Source organism: Zootoca vivipara, chromosome 15 (genome assembly GCF_963506605.1).
Source record: "Zootoca vivipara chromosome 15, rZooViv1.1, whole genome shotgun sequence".
Taxonomy (NCBI): Eukaryota; Metazoa; Chordata; class Lepidosauria; order Squamata; family Lacertidae; genus Zootoca; species Zootoca vivipara.
Window position 1 is genome coordinate 9,286,054 of NC_083290.1, and position 13,230 is coordinate 9,299,283.

The 13,230-nt window shown below is 47.8% G+C and overlaps 1 protein-coding gene across 2 annotated transcripts in view; it reads right to left on the bottom strand.

Annotated features, from left to right (window-relative positions):
• CCDC92B (coiled-coil domain containing 92B) overlaps positions 1 to 12,851 on the bottom strand; it is a 38,144-nt gene extending 25,293 nt beyond the window's left edge. For both annotated transcript variants that reach the window (XR_009558612.1, XM_035140078.2), the window contains exons 1-2: positions 12,251 to 12,851; positions 7,488 to 7,644 (exon numbers count right to left, since the gene is read on the bottom strand). Coding sequence is in view for 1 of the 2 variants with exons in the window: in XM_035140078.2 (XP_034995969.2) it covers positions 7,488 to 7,644; positions 12,251 to 12,304 (211 nt within the window). In the remaining variant the exon portion in view is untranslated. The remainder of the gene's footprint in view (positions 1 to 7,487; positions 7,645 to 12,250) is intronic.
• Between the last annotated feature and the right edge of the window lie 379 nt (positions 12,852 to 13,230).

Sequence of the window (13,230 nt, forward strand, 5' to 3'; positions counted from 1 at the left end):
CTTGGGTGCCCTCCTCTGCACATGTTCCAGCTTGTCAATATCATTCTTAAATTGTGGTGCCCAGAACAGAACACAGTATTCCAGGTGTGGTCTGACCAAGGCAGAATGAGTGGTACTATTATTTCCCGTTATTGGCCAAAACCATTGCCCAATTCTGGCGTTTCATTATCGCTTCAGAAACAAAACTGAATAAATGGTGGAAATGTAAGAATGTGGAAGGAACCTTTTACCATATGTGGTGGACATGCCCCCAAGTAAAGAGCTTCTGGGATAAGATTTATAATGAATTGAAGAAAGTGTTGAAAAACACGTTTGTTAAGAAACCAGAAGCTTTTTTACTTGGGATAAGTAGAGAGGAATTATCCAAGAAAGATATTACTTTTTTTCTGTATGCTACAACAGCAGCTAGAATTGTATTAGCAAGGAATTGGAAAACTGAAGATATACCCACAGTGGATGACTGGCAGATGAAGCTGATAGAATTTATGGAACTGTCTGAGCTGACTGGGAGACTCCGGGACCAGGGGGAAGAATCGGTGGAAGAAGCTTGGAAGAAATTTAAAGTTTATTTAGAAAAGAATTGTAAGATTAGTAGTTTTTAGCAACAGATTTGGAAGTAGAAGGAGGTTGTAGAAGAGTCTCAGTTAAGTTTATTATGTATTAAGATTTAGTTAAGTGTTATTATTGTATTGAATTTTAAGATTTATCAGAATAGGATTGTATTTTGAGATAAGTATAAGAGATTTATAGTATTGATAAGTCATTAAGAGTATTAATAGGTATAGATAATCATTAAAAAAGATTGCAATTAAGATTTGGAAAGCACTAAGGAAGTAATATAAAGAAACATAGCTGGGAGGGAATGGAGGAAGTCGATAAAGATTTATGTTAGAAGATTGATTTGATATCTTTTCTTATTGTAGTGTTTGTATTTTGTATTGGTGTGTAATTTGTGTGTTTTTTGTGTTGTATGTTTTGTTTTATAAAACTAATAAATATATATTTAAAAAAGAAACAAAACTGAATGTTTCAGCTGAGTGTTTTGATGATTAGCATCTAAAGAAACACATCCTCACGATCCCTTTGTGTGAGACGTCCACTTCTTTTTGGATCATGGCAATTCTAACTAAGGTTCCCATTTTACCTTCCCAGGACTACAGAAAGAATGGGGTGAGGAGAATTGGAAGCATACATTTTCCGCCTAAATTTGGGCAGGATGGGAGGAGGGCCAAGTTGCGCCTTTCGTATGTCAGGCACTTTCCAAGAAATGACTCATTCCAGTATTGTTAACAGCATTTATCTTCCCGCAAAACCTGACACTGGAAATGTGGGGATTACAAAGGACTGGAGAGTTGGGCCCTTTTTCTTTCTGGTGGCTACTCAGGGAACACAATTGTGTTTCGGAAATGACTCACACATGGGAGCGGATTGGGAGTCTTTGGGCTGAGAGGCTGACTGCAGCCATCCAGGACTCACGGGGGGGTGTAGCCCTAATCCCCCTAATCCGCCCTCCCCAGCCATACCATAGAACTGTAGAATTGTAGGACTGGAAGGGATCTCGAGGGTTATCTAGTCCAACCCCCAGCAATCTCAACACACAGTCCCCCACCCAATTTGAAACCATACCGTACCCTGCTTAGCTTTGCAGATGTGCTAGCAGTTTTATACCTGCGCCCCTTCTCCTCAGACCCTACACCTCACTTTTTGCTTCGCTGCGATGCGTCCTTGCATTCTGATAATACCTGTGTTTCTCTGAAAATAAGACACCGTCTTATATTTCTTTTCCCTCTAAAAACAACAACACTATGGCTTATTTTCAGGGTATGGCTTATATTCCTTGAATGCTTAAAAATCCTGCTATGGCTTATTTTATGTAGTATATGTGGCTCCACCCACATTTGCTCCTGGTCCTGCCCACCACTGGTATGGGGGCCCGGAATGATGCCGGGCTGCCCGGTTTTAAAAAACGGGTTCCCCACCCCTGATGTAGAATAAGCTATTGGGTTTACAGCTTTTGAACCTTGGGGGGGGGGTTCCTCAGTGGAAGAGGAGGGCAAGCAGGATCTCCTAGCTGATCTCCATGCCACCAGGGAGCTGTCTGCCCGTTTCCTGCACCTAAAAGACCACACACAACTTGCACAGCAGCAAGGCAAGCAGAAGCAAGTGGGCTGGCATGGGTCACCAATCCAACCCCCAACCTAACAGGCTAATGCATTTGAGGCAGAAGGAAGGCATTAAGTAAGTTCAGTCTTCCTTTTTTTATTTTGGTCATTGAGCACGAGCCTGCTTTGTTGGTATGATTGTGTCACTGGAAAACAAATGTTTCATTTGGCGGTTCTATAGAAAGAAAATGCAGGTGGGCAAGACTACCGAAGTAATGGGAAAACAGAGCGACTTTATTTTGAAGTGTGGTCAAAGTGATACATAGCTTGTCTCTTTTCTGGGGCGGGGAGTGAGCCAATTGAAGGTTTTCTAATGAAACTGGAGCAGAGGAGAGAGGATGGCGGAGGGGAAGCATCCACTCCTGTTTTGGCTTAGTCCTTCTCCGATACAATATGTAACAAAGCTCTTATTGAAGGTTACAATTTTGAGCCGTGAGGAGTACTGTAAGTGTATGCTTAAGTCTTCTAGGCTTAGTTGTTTTCCTTCGCTAAATCACCCCGAAGATTCCTTTACCACTAACAAGAGAGCGAATGCCTACCTGTGGCTCACCCAGAAACTGCTGAAGCAACAACACCCAACTTTCCTTGGGACGTCTCTCAGGACCTGAATCTACCTACCGCTGGACAGTAACACATGCCTTCCCTAGGAGCTCTCCTAAGTCCTGAAGTGGCTCACCCTGCCTGCTACCTAGAGCAGCAGTTCTAAGTACTGTAGAAAGCAGGTTAATCATCTTCAGGACCCCGGAGAGCTCCAATGGAAGTCATACATACTGTACACTGTTGTCCAGCGGGGCGTAGAGAAGTCAACCATAAATACAGGTGAAACTCGGAAAATTAGAATATCGTCGAAAAGTGCATTTGTTTCACTAATGCAACTTTTTATTTTTCTTTTCATTTTTACAAATGCTTTCTTTTGGAAATTCCACAGTAATAAAACAAATAGTTATAATAATACAAAAATAAACATTGCTATTACATTTCATTGATTACATTCCATGTATAATTGACCCGCCTAATAACAAATAATTACCATTACAGCAAATAAAGGCTTGACATATCTTGCTTTGCATGTCATGCATCTATCTCATATATGAGTTTCACCTTTTAAGTTGCGTTACTGAAATAAATGCACTTTTTGACAATATTCTAATTATCCGAGTTTCACCTGTATGTTTCTACCTCAGGAGCACTCCAAGATCATGATTTGCTAATATGGTGCCCACGGGACAGAAGTCTTCTCTGGTGTTTGCAGGGCCCTGCCCCTCTCATCCTTCCCCCATTGAAATTGAGTGAGTTCAATACACAGGGAGTTTCAAAGTGTAGGTTGCTACCATACTAAAAGATTGATTCTCTTAACAGTTGCAGAATGAATATTATGGGGGACTCGTCATCGTGCCAGTTCCACAGATGGAAGAAGGTTGAGTGGGCATATATTGCGCTCTATGTGGGGCTACCTTTGAAGGTGACCCGGAAACTACAACCAATCCAGAATATGGCAGCTAGGCTGGTGACTGGGAGTGGCCGCCGAGACCACATAACACTGTCTTGAAAGACCTACATTGGCTCCCAGTATGTTTCCGAGCACAATTCAAAGTGTTGGTGCTGACCTTCAAAGCCCTAAACGGCCTCGGTCCAGTATACCTGAAGGAGCGTCTCTGCCCCCATTGTTCTGCCCGGACACTGAGGTCCAGCGCCGGGGGCCTTCTGGCGGTTCCCTCACTGTGAGAAGTAAAGCTGCAGGGAACCAGGCAGAGGGCCTTCTCGGTAGTGGCACCTGCCCTGTGGAACACTCTCCCATCAGAGGTCAGAGAGATAAACAACTACCTGACATTTAGAAAATACCTAAAGGCAGCCCTGTTTAGGGAAGTTTTTAATCTGTGATATTTGATGTATTTTAATGTTTGTTGGAAGCCGCCCAGAGTGGCAGGTGAGGCCCAGCCAGATGGGTGGGGTATAAATGATAAATTTATTATTATTATTATTATTATTATTATTATTATTATTATTATTATTGGCTAAGGTGATCCTGCACATAAACTGGTCCCAAGCTTGTTAAAGCTTTATATTCTAACACCTTAAACTTGGCCCAGTAGCAAATGCAGTGCGGATCTCTGAGAACAGGTGCTATATATGCAGATGGGGGCCTGACACCTGTCAGCAACCTTGCTGCAGCATTCTGCGCCAGCTGCACTTTCTGGGTCAAGCGCAAGGAAGAATGACTTAACCCTAAACCAAGTTAATCTCCTCATTCTCTGCTGGCAACCTTTTGCTTCTGCAACTTCCTTTCGGATTACACTTCTGGAACTTGAGCAGCAACCGAGGGAACTAAATGCTGGATCCACAGCTTCCTTTGTCTCTTCAGAAGAGACTTCTGCAAGCTGGCTGGATGCGCGATGGCCCGCCCGCCCCCCCACCCATGCGCCAAAACCGGCACAAATGAGATCACTTAACACTGATGCACATGGCACAGGGCTGAAATTAATCCTCTTTGAAGAGGAGGAGACACTGGGGGGTTTAATGATGGCTTTGTAACACACAATGTACTTTGCCCCTCCCCCACAGTGGCTCCCTCCCACAATCTTGGATCAGGCAAAGGACTGCTGGATTAACAAAACGCTCACACTCATATGTTCTCCCCTCCCCGTCCCCAGGCTTTTGTCTATTGTAACTCAAAACACTGTTTAGTCATCCGCCCTAACAGAAATGAACGTCTTAAACTGGATTGCGTTGAAATCAAATTTAAACCAACCATCCTAATTACAATTCCAACTGCGTTTGCTAAAAGAGAGAGAGAGAGAGAAGATGTGGTAGAAAAACCTCTCTTTCATTCGACGTGTATTCCCAGAAGGAAACCAATTAGAGAACTGATTACTAAGGTAAGCCACATTTGCACCATACATTTAAAGCATGGCTTCACCCAAATGATTCTAGGAGCAGTAGTTTGATAAGGAGGCTGAGATTTGCTAGGAGACCCCTGTTTTCCTTACAGAGCTACAAATCCCAGAAGAGGGAAGAGGGATTGACTGTTAGACCATTCTGGGAACTATAGCTCTGGGAGCACCAAACTACAGCTCCCAGAATTCTTTGGAGGAAGTCATGGCTGGTTAAAGTGGTGCCATAGTGCTTTAGATATAGGGTGTGAATGTGGCCTTACTCTGGCATCCTTTAAATCTTTCCAGGCAGCAGATGACACAATCTCCCAATGTCTTCAATTGCTGCCTGACTCTTAAAGTTCTTTCTAAGAAGCTGTTGGGTCTACAACCAGAAACCTCTGGCTGTGTGTACATACTGATGCTCTTTGCCACGGATGGGAATCCAGTGGTCCCTCCAGATGTTGCTGGACTCCAAATCCCATTGCTTCTGACCACTGGCCATGCTGGCTGGGCCTGGTGGGAGCTGCAGTCCCTTGGAGGTGGCTTGGAGGGAGCGGTCAGATCAGGAGGAGGGGATGGGAGGAGTCTGGAGAGTTAGAACCAGATGACCCCAGGGAAGGTCCCAGTGGAGTCCAAAAAACAATGCTGGAACCCTAATAAACTTTGGAGCCAGAGAGGGAGTTGGTGGGCACAGTGGCGTAGCATGGGTTGCCAGAGCCCGGGGCAATTCGGAGTGGGATAGGAGGGTGGGAAATGGACAGAGTATACATGTGCATCCAACTGGCTAGTGGAGTCTGCATCACCCAAGAGATTGCAGCAGTAGAGATAGGAAAAGAAGAGTCGTTCCGTTGTCTGGAGAGGTCACTTACTGGTTTGTATGGAGAAGTCATTTTCAACGGATCCCAGTGACAGAAGCAAGCAACTGTATTGAAGCAGCACCAGGTGTTGAAATTTTGTGTCCCTAATTTTTTTTGCACCTGGGCAACCACCCCATGCTATGCCACTGGGTGGGCAGGCATGCAAGGAGGTGCAGTTAAGGAGAGGGTTCAAGCCCGTTGTCAGGGAAAGACCTTTCCCCTGTGTTACCACCAGACATGCTAGCCAGTTCCCTCCAGAGCCTCCTCTAAAAGTAAGAGCAGTAATTGGAAGAGACAAGTTGGATGTTGAGCTGGCATTGGCTTGCCTTCCTAGGTCCTGGAAATTCCAGCAAGAACATCAACCAACTCAGGGCTTGTACACACTTCTGCTTGCCCCATGCCTAGAAACCACGGGTCTAAGAGGTTCTATATTTGACCCACCACTTTCCCTGGGAAAACCCACTCTTTTTACCACTGAATCAGAGCACACATCAACTCGCAGAAAACCCGTTTTGACGTTTGCTCCAATTCAATGGCAAAGTGCAAGTTTTTCTCAGGGGAAAGTGGTGGGACAAATCGAAGTGTGGATGATCCTTCTGAGCTGTACCTTATCCAGTCCTGAGACTCCTCTTGCTTGCTGTGCAAACATACCGTACCTGGTATGGTTACCAGATTTTTTTCAATGAATCTGGGGTTACTTTTTTTTTTTTTGAAGCTGAGTAGCAACATGGGGTCACTAGTGGGGATGGTGGGGTGGGGTTTTTCTCAGAAGGGTGGTAGGAGATGGGTGATTGACTCAATGGGAATGGTAAACCTGTTGACTGTTAACGACTGCAATTAGTCCTACAGGAAAAAGAAAGGAATACCGTGTTTCCCCTTTTTTAAGACACCGTCTTTTTACTTTTTTTCCACAGGGTGGCTTATTTTCAGTGGGATGTCTTATTTTTTTATTACGGTTTTTACGGTACCTTATGGTCTCCTCGCCGGGCCAGGCCGCTGGCTCGGGGCACTGCTGGGCGCTTTGAGGTGCTGGACGCTCCGCCCGCTCCAGCAGCCATTTCCAGGAGGCAGGAAGGCAGGCCTCCTCGGCTGGGCGGAGGCAAGGCTGCTGGCTCTGGCGCTCCGCCTGGTGCTGCTGGGCGCTCCGCCCGCTCCAGCAGCCGGTTCCAGGCGGCGGGACAGCAGGCCTCCTCGGTTGGGTGGAGGCGAAGCCGCTGGCTCTGGAGCTCCGCCCGGCACTGCTGGGCACTCTGTGTGCTCCAGCAGCCAGTTCTGGGTGGCGGGACAGCAGGCCTCCTCCTGCTGGTGCCACAGCTGGTATGCTGGGTCCCACTGGTTGGCTGGGGCGTATGTCTTATATTTTGCAAAAGGTTAAAAATCCTGCCATGGCTTACTTTATGACTACGCCTTAAAAAAGGGGAAACACGGTAGTATCTTGGAGTTCAAGATCTCCCTCCAGTGAGAGACGGGGACACCCATAACTTCTGGAAGCCCACAACTCCTGCCAGACCCAACCTGCATGGTCTGTGTGGTCAGGGAGCCCCACGAGACTTGGAGGGCCACCGGTTCCCTGCCCCACAACCCGCTCAGCTCACCTGTGCAGTGCTTCTGTAAGTGCAGGATCTCCAGGTGCAAATCGTGGAGGAGTTCCATCTGCTCCTTCTTCAAGAAGGCGATGTGTCTTTGCACACTTTGGATATGGTGCTCCAGGGACAGGGTCTCCATCGCAACACAGTTGTCAACCGTCAGAGCCTAGAGGGAATTAGAAGTGGATTCGTGAGTTGCCCTCACGGCAATCGTCGCTTGCGGGAAGAGGGAGCTGCTGCCGCTCTCCAAACACCCTCTGTCAAGCGTTTCCTGTAGGTTGATGTCCCGAAAGACATTGGCTTTAAACACATCAAGCAACTGCTATATTTGAATATATTTGTACGTTCCACCTGTTTGAATAAAAACAAATTAAACAGGGTGTTGTTCTTGTACAGAGCAGAACCATAGAATCGTAGAGTTGGAAGAGGCCATGAGCGTCATCTAGTCCAAACCCATGTGACACAGGAATCTTTTGCCCAACATGGGTCTTGAACCCACAACCCTGAGATTAACAGTCTCACGTTCTGCCAACTGAAATCTATGACCTGGAAGACCAAGGTTTGAATCCCAACTCAGCCATGAAGCTCACTGGGTCACCTTGGGCCAGTCACAATCTCTTAACCTAGCCTACCTCGCAGGGTTGCTCTGAGGATGGAATGGGGAGGAAGTGAACCAAATGCACCACCTAGTTCTCCTTAGAAGATAAAGGTGGTTTATACATGCAAAAAATAAAAATAAAACAGCTCTTTTTTAAAATTCCAAATATGGTGTTTAATTAGACACTGAATGAGAAATCTAGATGATTCACAGAATTGTAGGTTAAGTGATTTTCAACACGATTCTGTTGAAGCAAGTCCCATTTTCAGCTGGGCTTACACCTAGATATGCGCTCAAAGAATTGCAAAGTGGCTTCAAAGCCTATTTATGCAACTCCTTCTGCTAGGCACTCAGCTGAATACATGGTATCCTATCTGAACCTGCCTTTGAGTTTGACTTCTGAAGGGCTTGCTTACAGACCCACATTTAAGATCCTTGGGATTGGAGGGCGTGAGACACAGGGCTTCTTGGGTGGTGGCTCCATGTTTGTGGAACCCCTTCCCAAGAGAGATACATTTGGCCCCATCTACAAGGGTTTTTAAACAGGGCTTAAAAATCCATCTCTTTTGGTTTCCAGCTGAGATGCTGGTCTGAATCTAGAAACAATTTAATGATAGTGTTGCTGGTGTTAAACCACTTCACTGTTTCAGCTAATGTTACACGAGTGCCCTGCTGCCATGTGAAACTTTTAAAACACCTATTTCAAAGGACTAGATTTTTATTAGAATATGATTATGTAGTTTTATGTGGTTTTTAAAGTGGTTTTTAAAAAGATGGCCCAGGAGCACAGAAACACAGAGAGCTAGCTGCCTTATACAGTCAAACTAGCGGTCCATTTAGATCAGTAATGTTGGCACTGACTGACAGCATCTCTCCAGGGTTTCAGGCAGATGTCTTCCCCGACCTTACCTGGGGATTGACCCCAAGACCTTTTGCTTCCACATATGCTTTATCACTGAGCCTCTGAACTATTTCAAAAAAACAACTAACCAACCAATGAACCTCTGGCAGATATTTCTGTCTGTGCTCCTAACGCAAATAAATTAAATCAATGATGCTGAACAATGTCCCCAAGAAAAGATCTGGGCATAGCTGCCAAGTTATCCCTTTTTTTCAGGGATTTTCCATTATGCTGAATAGGCTTCCTCGTGAGAAAAGGGAAAACTTGGCAGCTATGGATCTGGGAACCTCATAAAGGACACCGATTCGTAAGAGAGGGAGCAGTGGAATGTTATATGCCTACTCAGAAGTAAGCCCCATTGAGTACAATGGGAATTGGTTACGTGCTTCTGGAACTGCGCCCTTCAGACACTGAGATCTTGCTTTTCCGCTGGTGCTATTAAAAGTGGCTTACTGTTTTGTTTTTTTAAGGAAAGATTTATAAACTAAACAATAAACGAACAAACAATGAGCAAACTCAGGTGCTTTTCCCTTGCGGGTTTCGGCAATTGCAAAGTAGGTAAAAATGCATTAAGGAGCATTGAGACTATACACCCAAGAGAATACAGTGATGCTCTCTAGGTACTTAACTAAAATCAAGGGAAGTGCCAAGTAAACATCTCTAGCAAGAATGTTTATTAGTAGTATTAGTATTAAAACAGGGAGGTTCTGCTCTTGATCTGCCCACCTAACCTCTAACCAGTGGAGGCTTGTCTGTAAGGGCACCCGGGGCGCTGCCCACCAGCATCAGTCTGCCCTCAGCCACCCCCATCTGCCTGCCTTCTCACATGCAACCAGTCCAGAAGGTGGCCCTGGCCTTGCCTGTCAGATTTCTGCTCTGTTGCCCCTGCAGCACTCAGCGGGGAGGGATGGAGCCCAAACTAGAATCAGTTTGCTCTGCTTGTCATTGCCTCTGGCGCCACCTACTGTTCGGCTCCCTGCCTTCTGCCCTATCGCTACCAATGGGCGCTTGGGAACCAAACCAGGGCTTCTGATTTATTATATTTCAACCAGGTTTGTAGGAAAGAAGGGGGCCCTTTCATGAGAAGAAAGGCATGTGGGTCAGAGGGAGAGTGACTGTGGAAAAGAGGAACCAAGGTACACAGGAAGTTGCCTCACATTGAGTCAGACCACTGGTCCAGCTAGCCCTATATTGTCTACACTGACTGGCAGTGGACCTGCAGAGTTTCAGACAGGGTTCCCCTTGACCCCCAGTGGGAATCCTACCTGGAGATGCCAGGAGATGGAACCCGGGACTGTCTGGATGCAAAGCAGATGCTCTTCCATTGAGGTACAACCTTTACTATAGAACAGATCTGCGATTCCACAGCCGTACCACAGAAGCACAACATTTGCTCTGGAGATTCATCTTCTCAGGACTTTTGGTCGTTTTAGGATTACACAGGCAGGCCGAGTTGCCTGCCAGAGCAGAGGCGGCTATTGATCTGCATGGACCAATGATCTGCCTTGGTATATAAACCAGCTCCCTTATATGGGAAGTGTTTCCAGTTCCTGGGGAATGCAGTTTTCCTTGGTATCTTCCAACTCAAGAGAAATTGCTCCCAGTGGCATTTTTACTAGACAAACTCAAGAGAGGAAGCCTCGGTTTGTGTGTCGCAGCAAAGTCCAGCTGTTGAGTCTGATGAAACTTTTAAAAGGAAGAGGTTGATGGTGGCGTCACCAGCATGTGTGGGGGTCACAGCCCACATTGTCAGAGGCAAAACGTAACCCCTCCTCCTGTGGATACACAACAGTCTAGAGCACAATCTACCCACTGAGTCCTAAGATACAGGTTGCCCACCCAGAAGCGACCCAACGGGACATAGGAAGCTGAGTGGGATCATCAGCTCAGTATTGTCTGCAGCCAGTGTGGTGTAGTGGTTAGAGTGTTGGACTAGAACCTGGGAGACCAGGGTTCAAATCCCCACTCAGCCACGAAACTCCCTGGGTGACCTTGGGTCAGTCACAATCTCCCAGCCTAAGCTCTACGTCGCAGGGTTGTTGTGTGGATAAAGCGGGGAGGAAGAGAGCCATGTACTGTATCCCACTTTGAGCTCCTTGGAGAGAAAGGTGGGATATAAATACAGGCAACAAATAAATAAATTCCCAGACTGGCTTTCCATGGTTTCAGGAAGGGGACATTCCCTTCCCCACCTGGATATGCTGGGGATAGAAGCTGGGACCTTCTGCACGCACAGCACATGCTGAACCCCTGACCTATGGCCCTTCCCTGTAGTTTTGACCTCTTCTCCGGATGTTTGCCCAACTCATAGAGTTGGAAAGGACCTTGGGAGGTCTTCTAGCTGAACCTCCACCCATCATTGCAGGTCAGAAGGGCAGAAGGACCAGATTGAGTGCTCAAGTGGTACGAAGGCAACACTTTAAGGGGGGGGGGTGAAGAAGCTGACAGGCAGTGCCACCCCCTGGGCTGAGAGTAAGTAAGGAGGCAGGCAGGTGGGGGCTGGCTGAGGGAAGACACTCAGGTTGGTGGGGGTAGAGCCCCCATTGCCCAAATGGACCAGCCTCCGCTGGGTATTTGACCTCTGAGCCACCGCTGGGCACCGACTCTTTCATTCTTCTCTGCAGCTGGAGAGGAGAACACTCCAGTGTTTGCACTAAGGGAAACTGAATTGCTGCTTGCTTGTTTCTGCCTAGGGCAGCTGCCTTTGAGCATAAGCAGAGTGCATTTTCTGACCCTTCCCACCCACTCCAATCTGGGCTTAAAAAGGCTCCTCCAAGCCTGAGGAGTCCCCATCTCTGCTGCCCCGAAACTCAAAACCTCCCTTTGTTGAATTTAGGAACACAGTAAGTGTCTTATACCAAGCCAGACCATTGGTCCATTCAGCTCAGGATTGCCAACACTGACTGGCAGCCTCTCTCCATGGTATCAGGTAGGGGCTATTCCCAGACCTACCTGGAAATGCCAGGGACTGAACCCTGGATGCTCTTCTGCATGCTCTAAACACTGACCTATATTGCCCTTCTCCTGAAATTAACCAGAGGTGGATGAGTTGAGTCTGTGCCATGGATTCCTGGCACCAGCAGGCGGTTGGACTAAATGACCTCTGGGGGACCCTTCCACCGCTCTGATTCTAGGACTGCAAAGCAGCTCTGCTCCCTGACCCTGACCCTTTTGAAAAACAACAACCAGCCAATCTACAAACTTCTATTATTTAGCAGGGAGCCAGTGGGAAAATTCTCCCCCCCCCCCTTTCCAACGCCTCGCTTTCCTTACCTGGGCAAAACGAGGAGGCGACAGCACGAACTGGTGGCTACGACTCGGTGTCATCAATGGAGGGAGATGCCAAGGCAAGGAAGGGCGAACAGGTTGGGTCCTCGTCACCCCTGGAGGGTTATCCAAACGCTCCCCTCCTCCGTGTCAGCCACAAACACCCGGCGGGGAGGGGGGGCGCGAGGGAAGGAGGTATTAGGGAGGGAGGCGGGAGGGAATGGAGGGGGAAGATTCCCCTCCCGCCACCCCTCGCGCCCCCTTACTGGGTTTTCTCCTCCTCTTCCTCCTGGATCTCCTTCAAAGCCTCCTGGCGCAGTGGACACACAAGGGCACCCGTCCCAAAGTTGCAGACTCCATGCTAGCTCTCTCGGCTGCTTCTTCCCCGTCTCCCCGGTCCCCGTCCTCCTCCTCCTGCGCCCTCTTGGCAAAGCTGGGGAGGTGATGGTGATTGTGATGGAAATGGTGGGCGCCGGAGGTGGTTTGCAGCAGGCCCTGGCAGGTTAGAGGAGAAGCAGAGGCGAGCGAGGGAGCGAGCGAAGGCGTAAACACAGAATAACGTGACCGGAACTGGTGAGATCAGTCTGGGTTGGCTTGTACAGCAACAGCAGCAGTAGCAGCAGGGAGAGGAGGAGGAGGAGGAGGAGGGAAGAGGGAGATGGCTCCCCTTGACAACATCCAGCCGATGAAATCACCTCTCTGTGCCTCCCCCTGGGGACTCGGCCATGGCATTGGAGGCTGCTGATTCAGCACAGAGCCAGGGGAGAGTTGATGGAGACTGGGGTGGCGGTGGCGTCAGAGACCCACCTGGGGAACAGAGGCGGAGACATCTATTTTAAGCCAGACCTCCTCCTCCTCTTTCCCTCCTCCTTGCTTTTTCCTGCAGCTCTCTGAGATCCCAGAGCAGGAAGCGGAGCACCCAATCGGCCAATCGGGTACTTAGAGGAAGCCCACAGGGAGGGCTTGAAGGTAATAGCCCTGGATCA